At 39.5% G+C, this 23331-nt stretch overlaps 1 protein-coding gene across 4 annotated transcripts in view; it reads left to right on the forward strand.

Annotated features, from left to right (window-relative positions):
- The window catches only part of LOC111259560 (uncharacterized), a 31584-nt gene extending 8470 nt beyond the window's left edge, over positions 1-23114 (forward strand). For 2 of the 4 annotated variants that reach the window (XM_022831682.2, XM_022831683.2), the window contains 7 exons: positions 10985-11189; positions 15153-15446; positions 16506-16622; positions 17141-17480; positions 17782-18444; positions 20004-20113; positions 20678-23114. In XM_022831682.2, coding sequence (XP_022687417.1) covers positions 10985-11189; positions 15153-15446; positions 16506-16622; positions 17141-17480; positions 17782-18444; positions 20004-20113; positions 20678-20842 — 1894 coding nt within the window. In that variant the 3' untranslated portion in view covers positions 20843-23114. The remainder of the gene's footprint in view (positions 1-10984; positions 11190-15152; positions 15447-16505; positions 16623-17140; positions 17481-17781; positions 18445-20003; positions 20114-20677) is intronic. The other 2 variants (XM_022831684.2, XM_022831686.2) reach the window with 2 other exon arrangements.
- Positions 23115-23331: the final 217 nt, after the last annotated feature.

Genomic DNA, 23331 nt, shown 5'->3' on the forward strand with positions numbered 1-23331 from the left:
ATATATATATAAAAGTTAAAGCTATGTCGTCTGCTAAGGTGCTATGGGCCGTGATTAACAATCAACTGAAATTTTATTTGCTAGTCAGTACATTTTAATCGATCAAATCTGCTGAATGATCTAAAGATACGTAAATTATAGCTGGTATTTGTTGTACTCAAGTTAGATTTTGCGAGTGGACATTATTCGATCTTATCTACGCTGCGTATTTAGGTATAGCAGCGTAAAGTGGGTTCGAGGTGGATTTTCAAAAAAAATAATCGTAATAACTTGAAAAGACAGCTTGGGCAGTGTTCGAACTAGTAGAAAGTGTGAGTATGGGATACGTATTGTTGACATTTATGGCTGGAAGTAAAGCTCGATTACTGATGCATATAATAACCAATTACCGAACAGATCCCATATATTTTGTCATTTGTTTTAACCGCTCTGCTTTTCCTACTTAATTAACCACTACACTGTTGAAATGTTATCTTGTTGTTCGGGGCTGTAAACAGATGTCGCAAGGCACGTTCTCGGTTTAAATGACACAGGTGTCATCGATCATCGTGACGGATTAAAACTTACTTATAGACAATCGTCCCTGTTTAAACGTTAACGATTAGGAGAAAAAAACACACAGTTCACAAAGGATATTGTTAAATCTTAAGTTGTTAACAATGAAAGGCCGTATCTATTTGATTATTGCTCATATGGAGTACTACCGGGCCTAGACTAATGAAACTAATGAAAAACAATCAATGACAACTTCTGTAATGTATCAGAGCCTGTTTGGAGCCCCGACAAAGCACATGCTTTTTCCTAGCACACCTTCTGAACGTTGAAAAGTTATCAAGTTAGTAAAATAGCGGTGCGTGGATTGTGAACAGCAATACCATTTTTGAGTACCTTTAAGATAAGCTAATTTGCAGCACGGTGCACGTAACGTTGCTACCTAACTCAGCTAAAAGCCGGTAATTCGTAACCTGGTTCGTATTGATCGTCGAAAACTTATGCGAAAGAAGGCTTCATTACACAGTCTAGGTACAAAAATATATTTTCCTGTGTCCTATTGGCACGTCCCAGGGTAAGCAGAGGTTTCCAGCGCCAGCTATGTCGGGTACAAATAGCTTGCCATAGTAAAACGAAATTCTGCTTATTTGTTAAATATCAGTAAGCCATATTGACTGGGTTGTAGCTGAACTTCGCAGGTGGGCTACTGTTTCAAAGCTTTTCAGTGGGCTACTATATGAGCATGTGACAAATGGCGTCCTTATAGCAAGCATCTCCAACTGAGCGATCGCTTCGAGTGGCTCTGGAGCAGTTGTGTCACTGTATTAACATTTCCCAACTTCACCAAAAGCCAATGACACGAACGAAAAAATTAGCGAGTCATATTAGACGTAAGATTTACGATAAACCTATTTCTGTTATTGAAAATTAATGAGGCTGTACTAGCCACCCAAGGAATTTCGTGGAGATAGTTTTTGATAACTTACCTTGCAAGCCTATGTAACTTCGAGAGAGGGGCATGATGATCGTGAAACATCAACTTTAGAAACTTTTTTTTATAGAAACACGCCTTTATAGAGCCGAAGCTGTTTATATCTTAATTCATCTTCTTCGCGGCTTCGACATTGTTCTTTCTCAGCAAATCAGTGGCATTTAGCGAGGTCGGAGTCAGTTGACGAGGTACAATGTATCCGTATTTTTAGTATTATTAAGATAGTGGCACAGCTCAAAATTGGAGGACACTTTAAACTAGCTGTATATTCGGAAAAAACATGAGTATTTCGATGTGTTTCGCAAGAAGGGCTTACCTCTTTCTATAGCTAAGCTTGCAGTGAGGCACCCCGACTGACCCATAGAGACAACAATGTCCGGTTACAATTGTTTCGTTGCGCATCATTGACTAGGTCAAGATAGCTTTGTATTATTAAGGATCCGCTTCCACCTAAATGGTAGACTCACACTACCGTCAGATAGAGGGGGCAATAATGTACCGGCAAACATTAGGCGGAGCATCTGTAGCTAGCATTGTTCTTCGACACCATTTTTAACTTTGAACGTAACCGTATTAAACTTACACTGTTTTATCCTCTGCTGAGAAATTCTCTATTGCCTATGGCGTATCTGAAATGCTGTTCTTGTCATTTGTTCATCTCAAGAATTGCAACGACATCATTGCAGTTATGCTTACATATTCCCATTCATACATAGAAATGTATATATACATTGTTTATCAGGTCATACGTTTCTGATTGTGCTTTCTTTTCGAGCTTTAGTAGGCCAAAATTAATTTTTTAAAAAAAATTATTCCAAAATGGTATTGGAAGTATCAAAATATAGAATAGGTATCATATCGCGAGGAGCCTTAGCCAGAGCCATCCAAGCGACTTACAATTACTCGGATAAGGGATAACTTTGAATCGAATGGACTCGTTTAGGATATTCATAGAGATCTTTCGAAAGAATTAGGATACCAAAAAGCTTGACCGGCCAAGAAGGTGTACTGAAAGGTTATGGCGAAACACCCTAAAAAACCTGTGAGGAAATCTAGCCATAAGCTTGGCATCGGCAAATCAAGTGCCCACTGCATCGTAGGACGTTGTAAATAGAAGAAAAAGTTGTATTCCAACAATGGCACGTACTGTTAATGAAGATGATCGGCACCGAACTAAACGATTTGGCGAATGGTATGTTGGCCAAGCTCGAATACGATTCACAGCTTTTGGAGAAAATCTCCGGAGCAATGGAGCTACATTCAGACTAAATGGAATAATTAATCAATCTCATTGCACTTATTCCTATATCCAAATGCTACACGAAAGCATCACATAAGTTTTTTTTATCAGGTTAATCAAAAGATTAATTCAACTACTTTGATTAAACTGATACCAATTGACAACAGTCTGTGTTTTTTCAAAATTTTAATTCTAACAGGACTTGCACACTATCGTCGTAAGGTAAAAGTATACTTGATGAGAATCTTTTATACAGATAGACTAGATGAAGAGCCCCTGTAGAGTGCATCGCCTGCTCCTCAAATTTGATACCAATAGCCTTTTTTGCGGAGATACCTTGAAGAAAAGGTCTACGCCAGGAAACCAATCGAACATTTGAAAGCCAAAAATGAAATGCTTGGTAATATTAATGAATCAACAGCTTTCCATTATTAGCAATGTATTGGGCAGAACGGTAATACGTTTGACCATTTGCGCCATGGGGAAAAATCACATGTTGTTATCATATATGTATATATATGTAATTAACACTGCAATAAAAATCACTATAGATATACTATCAAATTTAATAGCTGTATTAGTAGTAATAGTAAAGCTGATTTTGTTTCATAATATCTCTGTACGTTATGGTTTGACCTTAATGCAAATTTCTAAGTTGAGTAGGAAAAGTCGATTTACTATAGCTCCTTGCACCTATTGAAAAATCTTATTTTTGAGAAAAATGATCGAAATACAAAAATTAGTTTATTTAAGGCCTAAGTTAGCAAGAACCATCATATAAATTATACTTAAAATAGAAGTGTACACAAGAAGAGCCATTGCCCTTAATGAATTTGTCCGATGCGCAAGCCTTTTACGTAGGGCCAAGAGGGCCCGCCACCTTGGTAAGAATCGAACGTAAGAAGACTCCAATTTGTTTCCACTGTGAAATAGTTTCCGGTGCCAAGGCGAATAGCTTTCGAAAAAAAAAAAAAGTGTTTTTAATTGTGTGCCTAAACATCTATGTACTGCGAATAATGTTATGAAGGTTATTTTTCATTTGAACGGATATGTCAACAAAGCGAAGCTTTGCCTATAAACTGTTTGTTATTGTACTTCACTCGAATCCTTTTTCGCATGAGCTTGAAGGGCCTTTTGACCGATATTGTCTTCCACGCATAACCTAGTGGGATTCAGTAGAAGAATGAAACCGAATTCAGCTGAATTCTTTCGTTTTATTCTATGTACAAGCAACTCCACCGAAAGCATCCGTATGTCCTGCACTGCGTATGTTTTTACGATCGTTTCCTTCATACTCAACAATATATTGAAAGGAACCTGTAAAAATATCATTATTTGTTAATCAGCAGCTGGCATAGACACGGATATAGCAAATTTGGTTAGACAGTAAAGACCTGCAACAGTTGGCCTTTGCTGTATAAACTACTGGCTGCGATTATACGCATGGAATGAATACATATTACTAGGTATGGGATATAGGTTTATCTAGACGCTCCATTTTGAGTTTGTTACGTAAGCGTGGTCAATATTAATTCATGAGAGGCCGTATCGAAGTGCACGGGACGTCCCGCAATAGATTTCGGTGGCATGTTAAAAGCATTTTGCTATTTTTATTCGCGCTCGGGGTTAGGTAAATTGTACATAGTACTATGTGCGTGTTACAAAAAAAAAATATTGCACTTACGCCCTAAAAATTCGCAGCGTTTTTACAAAGGGAGCCGGACTTCCACCGACCGAAGGTGTAAACATTGAGTGTTTCAAATTGTACGTTCAATATTGCCATTAAGCACTTATTCAGTCAGCTGACTCCCAGCGCGAAACAAACATTTACATTTGGTTTCAAACTTACATTAGCTCATATCTTTTGAAATTTCGTAGGCAAACACACTGACCGAAGGTCTACGGCAAAACGACAAGCGTATCCTTATTTTTACCGATCAGTGAATTTCTTCTCAGCAAAAAGCACATTCGGCAGAGACACAAAAAACAGCACTTATTAATGCATAGGAACGTTGTCTGTTATCCCAAATAGCGTATGCCGTTGGCTCGAAAACAGGCGTCGCGTGTTGATTTACCTCGGCTTCTATGAGCCTAAAAACGTGCTAGGTTGGTCTCCGCATTCGAGTTCGAGTGGGGTTTGCCCGGTTTTCTCAACAGTTCTACATACTTGGGTCGAGATGACTAGCTTATCCTGAAATGTATGAGGGGAGGTGTCGATACGCCGCCAGAAGTCGAAAGCCTCGGTTGACGTGTTAAATCTGACAAGTTTTAGAATAAGCCGGCCTTCGGCCAACATTTATTCCACTTACGTGGATTGAGTCGGTTTCCAGCCACCCCCAAATAGACGTGTATGGACGGACACACTGCAGGTAGAAATCAATATATATGTATCTAAATATATATATATTAAAAACAGACTTTGCGTCTCTATTTGTGAAGAACAAGTTGGCACTAAGGGACGCACGATAGCAGCACACGACCGGTGTAGCCAATAGTAAGGCTCTCCAGTGTTGTACCAAAGGCTTACTCGTAGACTCACATACGTCGTTAAAAGGATATAGTAGCTGATAACAAACAAAAATATAAAACAATAATTTTTCAGAAAAAAGAACTTGATTGGAAAAGCCAGTGGGCAACAAATCTGTCGCCTTGCGGTATCATTCTTTTCGTCATCGGTATCACAATATATGCTATCGTTCGTCGTATGAATTAAGCAACGAGGCCTTATCTTGGCTGATTTCCAAAGCAAGAATGTCAATCAAATAAAGAAAAAAAATGTACTCAGAAGCAAGGTGCAACAATCCACAAAGATATATCTGTTACATTGATATTCTCCTTCAACTAGCCGGACAGCCAATGGTGTCGCCCATTATTATCAACAACGTTATTAAAACAGGTCTATGTATATCTATAATGACACTTTGGCTGCCATCAGTGAGTCCGTTCACAATTTTTCTACCATCAAGCAGCTCTGCCACAAGCTGCCATAACACGCATTTCATTAGGGATGTCTGACCACTGTACTATTTTACGTTCGACGCTGGGGTAATAATGTCAATATTCATTGTTTAGAGCATGTAATTTGTTCTGCTATTCCAGAAAAAAGGCCGGGTTTTATCCCTACTACTACTACTACTGTAAAGAGAAAAAAAAAGAAACGTTCGAGTACGGCCATATGTTAGTACCGATGATGCACTTCGTCTAAACCATTACATAGTTTCTCCACTTACTTTAGTTCGTTTTGCGTACCTGCTTACCTAAGCTGAACCTGCGCTTATATATTTATGATAGGCCATCTTTAGTATATTAGTTAGATCATGATATTGAGTATAGATGTGGTTCTGTTTAATAGACAACATAAAGCTAATATAAAACACTGAGTTCGCCCGATTTTACTTGGCGCAGCCTATTGACGGATTGTATCTTAAAGCGTCGTTTTGACAAGTTTGTATCACGTCCTACTTAACTTGAAGGTGTTCGATTGGGCTGCTGGAAGCCTGGAGCGATTATACACAAAGGTGTCGCTGCTTTCAATGCTGTTTATCATCAGAAAACTTTTTTGTACCCTTTAAGGTATTTTTGCTTCTGTTGGCGAAATATACATTGGTTTCTGTTTCTGTGCTTGCCTGACCAATCTAATTTTGTTTTATGAAGTTACTTTGAGGTTACCACATGATTTACTAGGTAGGGGCTGAGCCATTAGGAAACCTGCAGAGTTGACCTTAATGACCTGTTTATTATGCTTCACTATTTTACTAAAGAAGACTTGAATATGTGATGAGTTAGGTTTAAGGTGTCCTCGTGTAGACAGAGTGACAACAGGTTTCTTCGCTAAAATCCCCGATACATGAAGCGGTCTACACCGGAAGCTGTACATAGACACACTTTGTTTCATGCTGAAGCCAGCCGCCATAAGCAGTGTTTAATGGCAGTAGCGGACATAAAATTTCAAATATTTATATAAGTTAAAGTTACACCTTAATCGCGTAAGTTTCACTTTAAGTACATACATCAGATTGTCTACTTAATCACCGCCTGCATGCAGTTCATGCCCAGTCTGGTGGATTACGACACAAGATACAACCTCTCATAGTTCAACAAATCACTGACTTTTATTATGCTTATATATAATAAATAAAGTTGGTTTCATGTTTTGCTCATATTTTATTTGGCTTTCATTCAAATTCTGATTTCGCTTAGCAGTAGATGAGCTAATGCTTTATTGATGATGCCTTTTTGCCAACGTTGATTTGATTGGTCTACGGGTTAAGGCGATCCTGCCGGGCAGCAATGGTTTCGGCCCCACCGCAGGATTCGATCTTCGTCGTTTTGTACCGCCTCTTCTATATGACACAGTATATGTGCTCACATTGTATACGCCGCATAGCCCATCGGTTTACTTCCTTTCTGCTATACGAAGTAGACTTCCCTTACCACTTCAGTACTCCAGTCACACCCACGAGCGCTGCGATCACCCCATCAGAGTTGGACAAGCAACATCGACCAGGCTATCAGTCGAAATTGTTTCTGCAACATATCTGTCAATCAGGTGTCATATCCCCGTGGCTAGACAGTATTGATACCCCAGACAATGATATTCAGAGACACCACAAAGTGACATCGAATGACACGTGCGTCCGATGTCATCCGTCCATCCTCCAGGAGTCAGTCATTTCTTTAAATGATGATATACAAATTGAGATGTGTTGCGCGTTAAGTACTAAAGATCAATTGATAAATGTATGTGTGAAACAGGTATAAAGCTCTGTCGTATTACGTACGTATTGGACGTTTATATGCAGCCTATAACGAAATAAATCGAGTTGCTTGTTCTAATTTGTTCTTTTCACCAAGCTCAATAAATAACATCCGAGCCCAACACTGCAACAGGTACGGTACTGAGAAATACATTGTAACTAGCTATATTTTGGATGTGATGACCAACCTGCCGGTAACGCTTTGCTTTGATACCACGGGGAGCTAAAAACTTCCATAAAGAACAGCGGATCCTTCCGCGTGGACGCAACGAAAAGAGTCATGGATGCATATTCTTCGATTAGGTGCGCAAGGATTCATCGGTCATGCAAGTGGGCAAAAGCCAAGTTCTTTTTATAAAAATCAGTGGCGTAGTGGAATTCATTTTCGAAAGAGCCATTCTATATGAGGTCGGAAGACCGAGTTGGGGGCAGGTGGAAAGCTTGACAGACGCGACGCAGAAAACGATGCCAATCAACCCTTAGCAATACAAGCAATTCCAGTAAACACTTTGATCTTATTGCGTACAGTTAGTACCTTACGTTGAGAAATAAAGCCAGTAAAATATGCTTGCGCTCCGTCAGCTTTTAGCTAACCTTCCCCATTTTATCTGTATAGCGTCAACAGTCGAACGTCTTCTGCCCGTTCAATATTTCTGCCAATCTGCTGAAAGGCTTAGAAGTTCAGAAGTAGCTCAAGCACAGAGCAGCTAAGCCGATTCTGGTGAAACAGCCAACGGTATTGTGCCACGTCAATACCTATAGACAGCCATGCATCGCCTATATATATGAGCAGATGAATATGCATACATATAGAAGTGTTATGTTAGAGATCGGGAGTGGTCTATGAGGGGCACAACGCAACGTGTAAACGCAGGTATCGGCCGCCGTAACAGAACCGTACAACCGGCCTGAGATACTGGTTTGTTGATATTCGCAACATATAAGTACGGCGTAATAATGTAAATGCAGGCGAGAATAACGATAGTAATAAGACTCATATCTATAGCAATGCGACCATATGCTGCCTGAAAAGGTAAAATAACAGTTAGCACTATTCAAAGATATATTTGAAGAACAGGTAAATATAAACGTAACCGTATGATGTATGATAGCATTGCGGTTGTCTACGTAGTACAAAAAGCGGTAGTAAAAGAACAGAGGAGGACAGGATCAAAAGAAAGAGTACAAACAATAGCCGCGTACGGTAGAAAAATTAGGTTATAGTAGAGGTCTATCTTAGCGTTGGATCCTATAAGTAACTAAAATCAGTGTAATTTTTCTTGAAAGAAGGGAAAATATTTCTCAGAGTAACCATCTTACCTCATTCATAGAGCAGATTTGTACAGGTTACAAGCAATATACAGGTTTTTCTAAATTTCTTATACAATAGTATTTATGCAGAGCATCAGAGATCAGTACCCTTATTCTCGTATTAAAGACCGGTGCTTAATAATCGAGAAACCCGAGCAATATGTACGAAGGTTTCTAATGCACCTCAACTTCGCGCATTACATACATCTGATTTCCGGGAATTCATAGGATAAAATTGTATATACATATATATGCATATCCTCACAGTCGAAACGACGTAAAAATTCTGATATAACAATTTGCATGTGGAGCTCTTTTTAAACATGTGCTTAGAACTAGTTCCTAAATCGGGAAAATGTTTCTTCTTTAATCCGAAAATTATGTTTTAATAGGAACAGCGCATCAGGCAACCGTAATAGGTATAGATCCGCTAAAGGTTCGTTCAAGTACGCTACGTCCGAGAAATGGAAGCTGAATTACATTCTGGGTAGATAAAAAACTAAATATTGCAAAGATGCAAAGGTTTAAAAAAAACAAAAAATTTCAAAGCTGTAAAAGAGTGCAAAGGCTAAGAAGGTTAAACGTTGGACAACCAAGTTCGATAGATTGTTAAGCCCTTTAAATCTAAACTCTACTGAAGACCTTTTGGTTTGCCTCGTGGAAATCTTTTTTTAAATTTTTCAGAAGCCACGTTAAAGCCGGGATTAACGTAAACTGTCGATTTCAGAAAGAGGCTTTTGATCTTGGGGGGAATCACTCAATGCAGAAAGATTGGATAACTTATTTTCGCATACATCTTCTATTGTGGCGAGTTAGCACGCCAAAGTATGTCCCAATTTAGGTGTCGTAAGAAATATTATACAAAAAACAACACGGGGGGGGGGGGGGGCAGAACGGCCAAAATAAGACATTAAAAGACAGACAGCGGAATAGTGAACGGCCGGTTGTATACGAGTGAAGCAACAGCGAAGTTGGAAATTTATGTCAAGATAAAAGTCCTTATTTTTGGATGGCCTGCAGTCTATAACAGAACAACCAACGATAAACTAAGTTAGCTTTTGGCTAATAATATAATGGTTTAAGTATCTAGGTAGCTCGACTGACAAACACAATCAACATAAAGAAACTGAAAAGATACAACGATACTTTTGTTAAAGTTTTTGAAGCGAATGAAACAAGGTAGGCCTCTTAACTAAGGTGTACCGTAACAAATTTTAACTGCAGACGTCCAAACGAAAATATTAATAAGCACAATACTTACTTTCTAAAGGACTTGTCTATTCCCTTACTATATTACTCCAGCAAATGATGAACTTTCCGTTTAAATTATTTACTTCAAATTCCCAACCCAGTTACCGAAAATATGCGCCATAGAGTTGTTAAACTTTATTAGGTATTATCAATTTACGGCTTCCTTCAGCGGTCAGAAGCACACTTCAGCCGAACGCACATAGTCAATTTTATGGGCACTTTCTGAAAATACACATCCATTTTATGGAACACACATGTGGAAATCGTTTCCGCATGAGGAGCAATAATAGTAGATACAAAGTGGACTATTTTTAAAACAATAGTTCTTCCTGTCATTCTGCTATGGGAAATTGCCGATTTCATAGCCATCGATGATTGTCTAATGCTATTTGTGTCTAACAGAACTGATACAATCCACCATAATAGACACAAAACTCTTCAGATGTTCCTATTGAAGTTATGCTTTAAGTTGAAAGAGCTTATTACTTAAGCGACTTCACGCATTCGTAAATAGTGGTCTGGAGGTCATTCTGTCGTATTAAATGGATAACAGTTGCTCCGAAGGCGAGGAAATGCAGTCGATTTTCTACATTCCCGAAATGTGCTTCATTCATGATAACGGTTCAATATGTTCGCCATAGATTAAAACTAAAGTAAAGCAGTTCGCCCCGTACGCATACCTGAACTCTTATATCACCTAGATCAGCTATCGCTCGTTATATCTTTTTAGTTTGTATACAACACCTGGTAGATTTCAAATTTATGACTTCTTTCAAATATATGTATTCTATATTTAACTAGTTACTAAGCTGCAGCTACTTATTTAATCAAAAAACTTAGCAGGAACATCTTTGTACTTAATGATTTATCTCTAAATTGGTGTATACAGTCTGGTTCAAATTAGACGGCTCAGTTTGAGTGTTTCGTCTTTCTGTCTTACAGACTAAGGGTGAAACGGCCAACCTTAAGGGTACCTTACCAAAGGGTAACGTACTTCGTGCTCGTTCTCGCTGTAGGTACAAGCCACGCGCAAGCACAGGGAGCGGATGATTACAATGTATTTGTACGGGCTCTACCTCCAAATCAGCAGCAGCAGCAGACCCAACAGATATATCAGCAACCGCAACAGCTGCATCCATACCAACAGGTCGGTAAATCACGTGAACTCAAAAATATGGTATTTTTTATTGGTGCTAAAATGACACAATGGCCTTTTGTGTCGGACGAGCCAGGATCGTGTGAACCTCGAGTATCGAAAAAAAGGCCATCTAGGCCGCAGACGATGAGACAAGTCAGGTGTTATACCTCATTAGGATCTGTTGTCTATCGGAAACTTCTTCAAGAACTAACGACAACCTAAGGGTCAGCAACGATCTTAGAGCGAGCGTAGCGTGTGTGTCACTTGGTATCCGAATAGCGAAGAAAGCTCTGACAAACGCTTAAGAAGTTGTATCGTCTTTCATAATCTGCTATATAAAATATATGGGATGAACGTTTTGAGATACTTCCCTTAATCTTCAGATAAAATTCGTCAAAGAAACTGTATTTGGTGCTGATTCCTCTTCCCGAAGTCGAATTTCAGAAAGCTTCATCGTTAATATCCGTTTCACCATATCGGTGCCAGGAGTTACGCTTGTTTTTATTTTTGGGCAGTAGTGTCGCATGTCAGCATGATTATGTGAGCTCGAATTATATTGAGAAAGAGCTTTTGTAGAAAATCTGCGTCTTTAGATAAGTATATGCCAACCCATGTGGCGCTTGACCGTCATCTTTCGCGCGCTTTATCCCACGTTCTGTCTTATATGTCACTAGTGGTTTGTCAGATAACCACACAGCCACTGAGTCACACGTCTTAGACACACTGATCGTATGGTAAAGAACGTTTTGTTTAAACTGTTTGTAAAGACCTGGTCCATGGCTTCAAGGGTGCGTCGGCAAATACTGAGTTTATGGGTTTTTAGGCCAAACCTTTACATTTCACATTTCGCGATAGGATTATTTTGGACATAGTTATATAGACAAGCAAGAGTTAACGAGGGTCGTATAAAACTTACCAACCTTGCTTATTTATCTAGCGAAAATAATCATAATTACTTTGAGATTGTCTTCTCAGTCCTCCTTTAAGTGACGCCTCAGCGGTTTCTACTTCCTGTCCATTGTACGATATAACTGCTTACTCGGAAAAAAGGGTGCTCTTCAAGCTTAAAAATGTGCCGAACGTTGCTTTAGAACTAATTTAGAATGGGCCTAAATACAAGTAGAGGACAACGCCTGTTGTTTATTCAGACAGTTAATGTAGCTTCATAGGCCTCTGTGCTATTTGGTGTGGGTTTGACCGACGTTGAACAATACCATTTTTCTCGAAATCCGAAATTGATCCTGATTTTAGCTCGCAGAGGATGTCAATACCCTATTTGAAATTTAATTGTAGATGTATTCACGCATCCGAATGGAAGGATTTCCCCAGCGACTTCTAGGTATATTTTTAGTTCGATACTTCTCACTAATGGCTGGCTAGATTGTGCTCTATAATCAAGAATGTCCACACAGTCGACCCTTGATAACATACACATGCACAAGTATCGCACAGACCTGGCTTCTGACATGTTCCGTTATTCGTTCCCTGACACATCGTTTAGATGTCAGCCGTCACCCATTGGTCTGTGATCACAGTTTAATTATCCATGTCGATCTGTTATCGTGCTCGATTCTAATGAACACCATTTTTCTTTATGGTATAATCGATGGCTACTTTTTTGTAGGACAACCGACAGCACGCAGCCAGTGCGCTGGCAGGCCACGACCTAGATATAATGCATAAAACTGAACCACCATTGAAAAGGAATATTTGTCGTTCTGTGTCGTTCGTCTTCGTTAGTTCTGCTACTTGTTTTTTGGTTTTTGGAACCCGATATTGTCGCGTTTTTTGTTTGTGCCGTGTCAATGCAAACCTTTCAGCACATAGCGGAATCATCTTGACGTATGTCTATCATTAGCTTTCGACCTTCTGGTAAAGGGTCTGCGACTACCGCTAAGTAACAAAACAAACATGTTTGTCAAACTAGTGGGTGCCGTAACTATGCGTTGTTATAGCGGAGGAAGCGACAGTTGAGGTTAGAAGAACTACATTCGCCTGACTGCTAGTCGTTCTATTGAGAAAGCTCGGTAGACGAACAGTGTGATATGAATCGCTGGTATTAATCAAAACGGTTCCTTCATGGCCGTTATCTTATTCAGAATTTCTTATTATATAAGACGGGTACACAGCTATTTTTCTGCTACATAAAAAAAAAACAGTAGTGATATTATCATAGAAATGCTATTAGCTGAGTACAAGCAATGCTTCTGCTTTATTTTTCCGTAATAAGCGGCTTAACGCTAGATGCCATAGAGTACAGAATGACATTGCGGCTTTCCTCGAGGCGATAAAATTGTACCGTAATTATGTTGTAAGTATATTTTAATTCAGTAGAAACGGCCTAATTGAGTAAGTAGAGTTTATGAACACAAGGAAAAATGTTTAATGCACAAAATGTCGCATCGTTCTCGTATCAATAAAATCTATGATAGTTATATCAAACCGCATATTGAATTTGGGCGTTTCAACAGATCGGTGCGATGGTCAGAATTGTTTCAATAACTCTTCTTCGCCATTTTGCTTTCTTTGAATTACATTAGCTTTCATTTTTTATGACACGGATACTTATTGTGATAGTCTAGGCAAAACATTTCTTACACAAAAAAAGTTTCTTACACGGAATAGGTTCCGTATTTATGAACGTAAATTATGGCATTTTCAGCAGTGCAGTAATTCATGTGATCCCTTTAAAAGAACGGGTTTTATTACCTCTCAGATAATAGGAAACTAAATGTTCATGAGGCATGAGGAGTTTTCTTAACGATACATAGGTAAAATAAACAGAATCAAAAAACAACAGTGAAGAAACTTCATTGTTATTCCTTATATTACAGTGATAATTAATTTTAACTCATAGACGACGAGCAAAGTTGATTTAGTGCGACTAGAAACAAAGCACACATCAAAAAGATAGCTTTGAGACACATAAAATTAGCACAGATCGAGAGGGTGTGAAGAGGGGGAGGGGGAGGGTGGGGGGGTGGGGTGGGGTGAACTTTTGGGCTTTCTGTTTTCCTGGAAACTATTATACATGACGTACGAACGCCCTTTCGTGAGGGGATAGCCAAAAAACAATCGGTTCATACGGTCTGTAGAAAGGTCTGCCAAAAAATTCTCGAATATCAGGTATAATTAACCATATCAGTGAAATTTTGGATTTCAATGAGAATAACATTAATAATCGGCTGCAGAACGAGCATCCTAACAATTGGTATTCTCCATAGCAAAGATCTTTTCTTTGTTTTGGGGATCCTTTTGCCGTAATATTCTCACGATGCTTATGCATTCTCGCTCTCCTTAGAGAAAGTACAAGCATAACATTGACAGAAATGCTAGTAAGACTTAGCAGTCTTAACAACACTCTACTTGAGGAAAAGCTTCAAGAATTGAGAGGATACAAAGCTGCCTGGGGATTTGCCGATGGCGAGCGGCGTGCGGAAACAGACTCGTTGAGACCTTTGGCAATGCTGTACGCCTCAAGAAAAATCAGTCTGCGGGGAGTCATTGCGGCACCTGAGCAAAGCTCGCTGCAAGCTAATGCTTTCGCTACGAAAACGATTCGATAAAAATAGCAGAAGCCCAACGAACAGCACATCTAAGTACCGAGAATCACTCTTGCGTCCCAACAGCTATCACGCAACTACGCAAATTACGGTTCTCGTACATTTTGTATAAACTAGACTAGAACCTAAGAGAGGTGTAAAGCACCATATATATATATATATATGTATATACACATGGATACCGTCTTCTACCGTTAATACGCCTAAATTACTGTAGGTAGATACCAAGGCTGCAATCACTTATCATTTGTGGTAAGTATACATAATAATGCACATAGTATTATATACGCATTCGATATGTGATTATATTTGACATGTGTTTAAACATAGTAGCACAGTAGTAACGCAACAACTACCGTACCGTTACGTCCGATCCCGTCGCACGCGAACACGATGATTTGATTATTAGGTTCGAGGCCCCCACCAGTACCAACAGTATCAGGAACAATATCCCAACCAGTACTATACCGACTACCAGGCGCCAACTGCCAGCGTTCCAGTTCAACAACAAAGACACGTACCTCAACATCCTGTCCCACAGGAAGATGTCGATGACTCCGAGTATTCATATGAACAACAACAACAACTGCAGGAGTACGAGGCGCCGACAAGTGCGGTCCGAAGTACCACAGCAACGACAACAACATCAACAACAACAACAACAACAACTTCTAGACCATCCACAACCACGACAGCCACAGAGGTAAACAGCGTACGAAGTGCTAGCAGAAACGTGTCGTGTATGTAAACAGAAGAAGACGATGAAGGGAGAGTGAAACGGACAAGGTATACAGGCAGAGAGCGCTGTGCGTTCTTTATCAGTTAAGGAGAATGCCAGTAATTTGTGGATGGTGATAAGCGATGATGACAAATTTATATGCTGTTTGCTGATGGTCGGCGAAGGCTACTTGGTAGGAGAATAAAAACGCCGAAGAGCGAGGGTTTTGGGCAGTCAAAGGCTCACATTCTCCACGTATATATTCTTTAACAACTGTTATATAGTTGATCGAGTTTAAATGCTCCTGCTATGTTTACGCCGGCGGTCCTGGCTGGTAATAATGGCTCGTAGCTCCACTATTAGCAGGTGTGTGCATTAGCCTTACTTATAACCGTAGGCCGTAGAACAGTAAAGGAAACGCGCATATGCACGCCATATATACGCACTTGGGATAAATCCAAGACTCTTTATAACCGAAGTTCCGATTTATAATAAAAATTGCAATAACACTACGTTACACTTCGGTGCCGTAATGCCTTTCCATTCGACTACAGTAAGCATTACGCACGAATATGATTATTGTCGTTACGAGGAACTCTCCTACCCGACACTTTCTTCGCATGTCGTATGTTGATTCACAATGAAAATGAACGAACGTTTCATAGACTTTTGCAGCACATTTTTATTCGTTTATGCATTTTTGACCTCGATAAGTTGAAGGTAACTTATCTAATAGAGCGAAGAGTACAATAAAGAATCAACAATAGTGCCTATTATTTTACCGACATTGACAACGAGGAGAGGTATAGCACAGAACTTATACCAAGATCGTTGTGATGACGGAGCTTACGACTGATAATTTTGGACTTTGTGGGAATAGAGCAAGCAAGAAATGAGGCGTATGATCTGACGTAAACCTCGCAACGCGTGACGAACGACCCCAGCAGTCGACGTCAGGCACTTTTCCTTCAACCTGTCCTTCTACATAGGTCCTGCTTAAAGGCTTTAAGCGCTAGCGATACTAATGACTGCTTGATCCCTCAGGCCGCGACTCAGCATCCGTTCTCGGCCACCTCTGCTATCGAAACATCGACGCCGGCCGTTCAGAAGAGCCATATGAGCGTGTCGTCAACATCATCGGTCGAGAACACCGATAGACAGGTAATTATTTTCATATCATTCTGAACAGTGATCGCTCTGTTCTTCGTTACATCTTTTAAATCGCATCCGGCTTACTGTATTCGCAATATCACTGGACTTACTGGTTTTGGCTCAGTCCCTTCATTTTGTTCCAATATCGACATCGCATGTTACGACCTTACGAGGCAAGCAGTTGGGATGGGGTTCCGAATTTCGATTTCGGCCACCCCCTATTTTACCCATTCGCTTACTGTGCTCTTCCCGTTGTCGTCCAAATGAGGACGTCGGTCTCCGCGCTAAAGTGGCAAAGAGAAGAGAAAATGAGGTAGAGACAGAGAAAGGCCGCGTATGGCGTACCAGTCGTGAAAAAGCTGATTTGACGTGGGTCACCGATTCAATGACTGCACCACTTTTTACTGCACAATTAATAAATTATGTTTTACGAGCAACAGTTGTAATAATACGTTGGAGTAAGGTCACATTTGTAAACACACCTTGACCTTCTTTACATAGCATGTTTATTGCTGTTCTTTATATAGGGAAAATCTGCCGGTCAATCTGGAAATCAGAAGCCTGTTCAGGTCGTACAAAAAACTGTGACAAAAGACAAGGATGGAAAGAAAGAAGAATATGTCGTCTATTATTACTATTATTATGATGATGATAGAAAAAACGATACCGCAAAGGAACAGCCTGTCGATTCCCTAGACTCGTTTGACAACGTCGACAAAACGCCGTCGACTCGTTTCCAGCCTAAGACAGTTTCGAGCAGCGCGTCACTGTCGCAATTTAGCGGTGCCACGACCTCATCAACAGCCACACCTAGCTTGAAGGTTAATTCGCAGGAAAGCGTAGTTACGGCAACTGCTTCATCCACCCGTAAGTTGATTCGAAGTTTGTATGATATGTACAAATCTCTACTTAAGTACACTTTGTCTTTGCTTATTTCGAATACTTCGTAAGTATATGACCAACCATTCAAAATGAAATTTTTAATAAATAAAATAATTACTGTTATCTATCCTGTACATATGTTTGTAACCAGTTGGTATTGTTACTTAAGTCCATTTGTCGGTTACATTTTGCAAATAAATAATATGTTGCCGTTAATTATTAACTTAATCTCGCCCGAGACCAATTTTGAATCTTGTCCCTTTTAATTTGCTATAAAACATTTCAGTAGCAGCCGTTGGTGAATCGGCAGATACCGACCATATTGTGGCTCCATCCGGGGCCCGACTCAACTCTGACGCCGTCTCCGTTCCTTCTGGCCAACCTGCATTAATTTCCTCAACTTCGACAGTTACTACGTCAACGACAACTTCAACGACTACCACTACAACTACCGAGGAGCCTTCGACGACGTCCACCACCGAGGCATCGCCTAAAAAGGGTATTGGAAACCGCCGAACTCGTCCTCCAAGGCCTTCTGGGGGATCTCGAAGGAGAACTACAACAACATCCACAACAACGACTAATGTTCCATCAAAGAGAACTACGGTGTCGCGAAAACCACGTCCCACTAGACCATCTCGGCTGAGCGGAGGCCGAAGGAGGCCTTCAACGGAAGCACCCAAAGATGACACCGAAGAGAACAGAGACGAATCTTCCACAACGACGGCTGCATCCGATACGGAAACGAAGCCTACCAGAAAGCGTTTCGGAGGCGGCCCGCGTCGTGGTTCAAAACGAACAACCGTCCAAGCACCGGCAGCTTCCAGTGCAGAAACCACAACCACAGCACCAACGAAGAAGCCCCTTCCCACAAGAGGAACCGCTGGCGGCCTCTTTGGAAAGGGACAGGGAATTCGAGGACCTCGGCCAAGGCCTGGCAGAAGACCAGGTACGATGTTAGCCTCATCCTCTAAAAATAATACTTTTTTTGTTATACTCTGGTGAGCGTCAGTCTCTTAGACATAAAACGAGTGATATCATACAACTCCACAATTTGTCTATACCTTGCCGTCGCTAATTGTATGTTATTACGCATGTACTGAATGAGGAAATTTGTAAGGGAGCTGTTTTCGTCATAGCATCATATTGTTGAGCATACAGAATGGACACAAACAACAAGCTAGTCTCACTTTGCCACGACATATAGAGAGTCTGAAAAAGAAAGAAGCCGCTAGCTTTCGGCGAGATGGCAGTCGTTTCCTTTCGTTGTCGGTGGTTCTTTCTCAACTAAGCCAATCCCCAGAGGTATCATTAGCCCTCTTCGTTGTTGATGCTTGCTCTCCTGACAGCCATCATATATTATTACGATCCATAATAGAGATAGGTCGTTAGATTGAGAGCTCTTAATGTGTCCTTGAGGCCCGCTCGGCAACATCCTGGTGCAATGAGTTGGGGGAGGTAGACCTTCCCGCAGCATGTTGCTTGCCACGGTTGCAGCAACTATAACGGCCGCTTCTGGTGTAGTTTCTTCTAAGGCTATTGTACTGATGTTGTCGATCTCGTGTCTTAGCGCGTTAGAAATAGTGAGCGGCGAATGTGTTATAGAAACAAGGACAAAATGAAGGAAATGGTATAAAAGGGGACAAAAAATAAGACAAGGGTGAAGAATATGCGTCATAAATAATTGCGATCGTTTTGTTGTGTTCTTCAGAGTAAATTTCCTTTGATTTTACGCGACGCGCACGTTATATATCATTTTCAAGCCGAAACAGGTCAAAGGTTTAAAAAAAAAAATCGAAAACTTGCCTCTTCAAGTAATCGATCCAAGTGTTAACGCCTTAAAACGTATAATTTCGAATATATTTTCGGCGAATCCTAAAAAGGTAAATAGTTATTCTTTGATTGAATTCTGTCTAGTTTTCTATAGTTGTAATAACAACTGCGTGATAAAGTTTTAGATAACTCTGGATTTGAACAAAAACAGCGTCAGACTTGGTGTAGTAAAATTTATAGGCGCCGTATCTTTACCGCTAATCGTTAGTTGCTTCCAAGCGGAATTGGAACAATGAACGGTATAAAAAGGTTTCATTCTGGTTTTCGGTAAAAAAAGCTCGACGTGTTATTCTTTAAGTATGGTTAATGTTTACTTCGACCGATAGCTCATAATTTATATACCGCGAACTTTAAGTCGCCACTTAAAGCATCGCTGTTCCGTCTAAATTTCTATCAAACAGACTGATCTTTGAACTTGTATAAAGTGAACTGATTCTCTCTTTCTATTTTGTGTTAATTGCGTAGATACATTACAGAAAAAAATGTATACCATGTAGAAATCTTAATTAAATAAAAAAAATTTTATTTATTCACCTTTGCTGGCAGTAGCCAAAAAGTTGCTGTAGATATCATATGACTTCATTTGAGTTTCTTTTTCCTTCTTTTATAATTAATTGTATTATTAGTATTATAACTAATACCCTAATTATGACTGATCGTATATTTCGTTCATAGTGAAGAAGCAGCAAGAAGAGACAATCGAAGCTGGTGAGGAAAAGGACAAAACAGGTCAAGAAGAGGCTCCAAAGACGGAAGCTCCTGTAGCCAGGACTGAAGAAACAAAGGTATAATTAGTTAATCAGCCTATACTTGATTAGAAGTCAGGCCAAATTTCATAGGAACTTGATACATTCTCTACCGATATTTACAACGTATAAGTGCTTTTGCGATATATTAATTTGTTATTCACGACTATATCATTTACTGAAAACGTTTCTCGTATATTTATTTGATACGATTGTAGCAGTGTGTTGCAAATTTTTTATTTATTTTCTATTAGTAGCAGTTAACTTAGGTATTTCAGGACTACACTGCAGTCTCCTGTACTTACTGGAAAAAACGGTTATTATCAAACTTCAAATCATTAAAAATTAACTCCAGGTTGCCTTTATAGACTCTGTGTACATCCTTTAAAAAAAATGCACTGAGCTAAAAAGGCTTTGCGTCAGTTTTCCTATATATTCAACTCCGAACCGCAACTAGGCAGATAGATAAGATTTGATGAGGACCGTGCCAGCTTCTCAGACGCTCTTCTAGTTTTTTTCTCTATATAGAGCGTACTGCACTGTGTTGGACATACAGCTACGAGCTTACTTAAATAGCTAAGGTAAAACTGTTATTTGTCATAGGTTGAGGAAACTGGCGATGCGGAGGTGACCGAGAGTCCCGCAACAACATCAGGACCTTCACGACCTCGACAAAGGCAACGCGGTGCGCTTTTCGCGAATAACCGGCCTCGACCCAATCTGCGTCGGCCCACTCCTGCAGCAGCGCCAACAGCGGCCGAGAGTTAAATGATATCATCAACACCGTCGCTACATACGACGCGGTTGTAGGATTGGAAAAAGCTTGAATGAGAAAAATCGAAAGAATTTGAAGATCTTGGAGGGAAAGAAAGAAAGAAAGCAAAAATCAAGAGATAAAGATAAAGAAGGAGAAACAAATAGATACACTACATATGGCCGTGTAAGCGCCTCGTTCTGCGCGAGGCGGTGACTACGGCAATACTGATTACCTCCATGGGCCACCGCCGATAGCCTAGCGCTGTGGTAGGGCAGTTCGTCGCAGCTTCCCTCTATGTAAATTATTAAGTGTTGTGTCCCTGGCGCTTTTCTATCCCTAAGAAATAGGTGCGTCGTCTGCTCTACTGCGTTGAGCAGAGGAAAAAAAGAAGATGTGGAATTGGAGCGCGTTTAAAACAATCGCTGCCACGTTCGAGGTTTTTGTGGCATGAGGATCCTTAAATGAAAATCTCATAATAAAATGAAATGGTAATAATAATATAAACAAATCACTGCAAAGAATCGTATTACGGAGAATGAACGAAAAAGAAAACAGCAAGAACAAAAGCACGGGAGAAACGAGACGATGAGAATGACGACAAAGATGATGAAGGGACCTGTTTTGCGCGCTATTTTATTTAGCAATGATAATATATAATATAAATGTCTTAATGTTAAGACTGCCAACAGATGACCGAATAAAGAGTAAAACCTAAATTTTAATAAAGATAAACCTATAAACGTTTTTAACGCTGAAAGGGTTGGTAAGCACAGGGTTTACAGTTAATCCTTTTGCTCCTTTATTTTGCCGTTTCTCGATGTTCGCTTTGAAGGTGATAACTTCACAAGAGTTTATTTTTTTGCAAGAAAGTTCAAACTCCAAATCTTTCGGGCTGATTCATAGCTGTCTTTTCAGGGTTATCATCATTTCATTACATTTGTATCTTTTTTTACTTTATTTGTGTATAATAAGCAGACGGCCATAGAAAGCTTAACTGTGTCTATACGCATTCGTAAAGGTACACACGTATATCGCACATGTTTTTTTAATATTTACGTCAAAAACCTGTCAGAAGTGGTTGGGGCGCATTTGCATTGTTTCTACTAGACATCAGAGCAGCGAGGTAACTCTAGTACAAGCAACGTTGATCTTAGCATTTTTGTTTTGTTCATTAATTAATATTGAACTTTTTTAGAATCATTAGTTAATTAATTGTTAATTAATTAACTAACGATTCTACATTAACTTTAATTGTTGACCCACCGGTGCACTGGCTTGAAATGAAATTTCTAAAAATGTTGCCAAGGTTATATTTTTTACATTTTTCTATATATCGTTAAAGTCAATACAGGAGAAACTGCTAAGCGGCACCAAGCTTATTTAAAATGATTTTCCGAGCCACTTTACCGCTTGAAAGTTGTACTACTAAAGCTGCCCAGTTGATCATCAGCTTAAATACACGATAAGCTTCTTGACTTTGCCATTGGACACTAATCCAATTGGTTCAGACAGAGCGCTGCCCAAAATAGCACAATTCTAGTACTATTTATTTGTTATTACCGTTTTTATCACCGCTATTACGTTTACATCAAAGGTGGCTTAAATCGACAATGCTCCCTAAGACTTGTCCCTAGCTAAATGAATCGTGCCGGGAGGAACTGCACAGCAAGGAAAATAGACATTATACGACCGCTGTTTTCTAAAAAAAAAAGAGCGTTCTATTCGCTGTCAGATAATTTATGACTAGGATTAACCTCTGCAATAGTTCAATTAAACTTTTTCTTGACAGGTTGAACTTAAGCGTTTAGTAGCTTCTTTTGCATGTCGTTTGACTAGCAGTACAATAATTATAAATGATAAATAATAACCGTAGGATCAGAAGCAAATCGCTGCGAAGGTTTTTTACGGGGAAGAAAAGCAATATTCCTATATGCCAGTGATATGATAATGGAAAAATACAAAGAGGCGACGCGCTTTACGGTTTAATGTAACAGTAAAGTCCAATAGATTCCAGAGCTGGAAGGTTTTTAGGTTGAGAATCGGCTAAAAACTAAAAACATATTATTAAGCATCTAGTATCTCAGGGCAACCTAAAATTTTATAGAAAACTATGTTCATGATTTTGGTCATTTGAGAAAAGATCTATTTTATTAGTTTTAAAAACTAGTGAAATTGATTTGAGTACGGTATTTAACCTAATCCTCACTAATATTACTATTATTATTATTTATAATGGATATAGACGAATGGACGAAGATAAAGCTTTGCTCTACGTTTACTAAATGTTTCCTCGTATATCACTCTATGTAAATTTAGCTTGAAAGCATAATTATAACTAGAACGTAGTACCTGATCCATATTTCTTTCCCCTTAGTCATGTTGGTAGGCATTTAATTTACTTTATTATACTAAATAATAAAACTTTTCGTAATTAGCATCCAATTAGCCCTGTCTTAAGTCATTATCTCAGGTTAAAGAAAAATGACCATTTGTCTTACGT

Source organism: Varroa jacobsoni, unplaced genomic scaffold (assembly GCF_002532875.2).
Source record: "Varroa jacobsoni isolate VJ856 unplaced genomic scaffold, vjacob_1.0 scaffold_345, whole genome shotgun sequence".
Taxonomy (NCBI): Eukaryota; Metazoa; Arthropoda; class Arachnida; order Mesostigmata; family Varroidae; genus Varroa; species Varroa jacobsoni.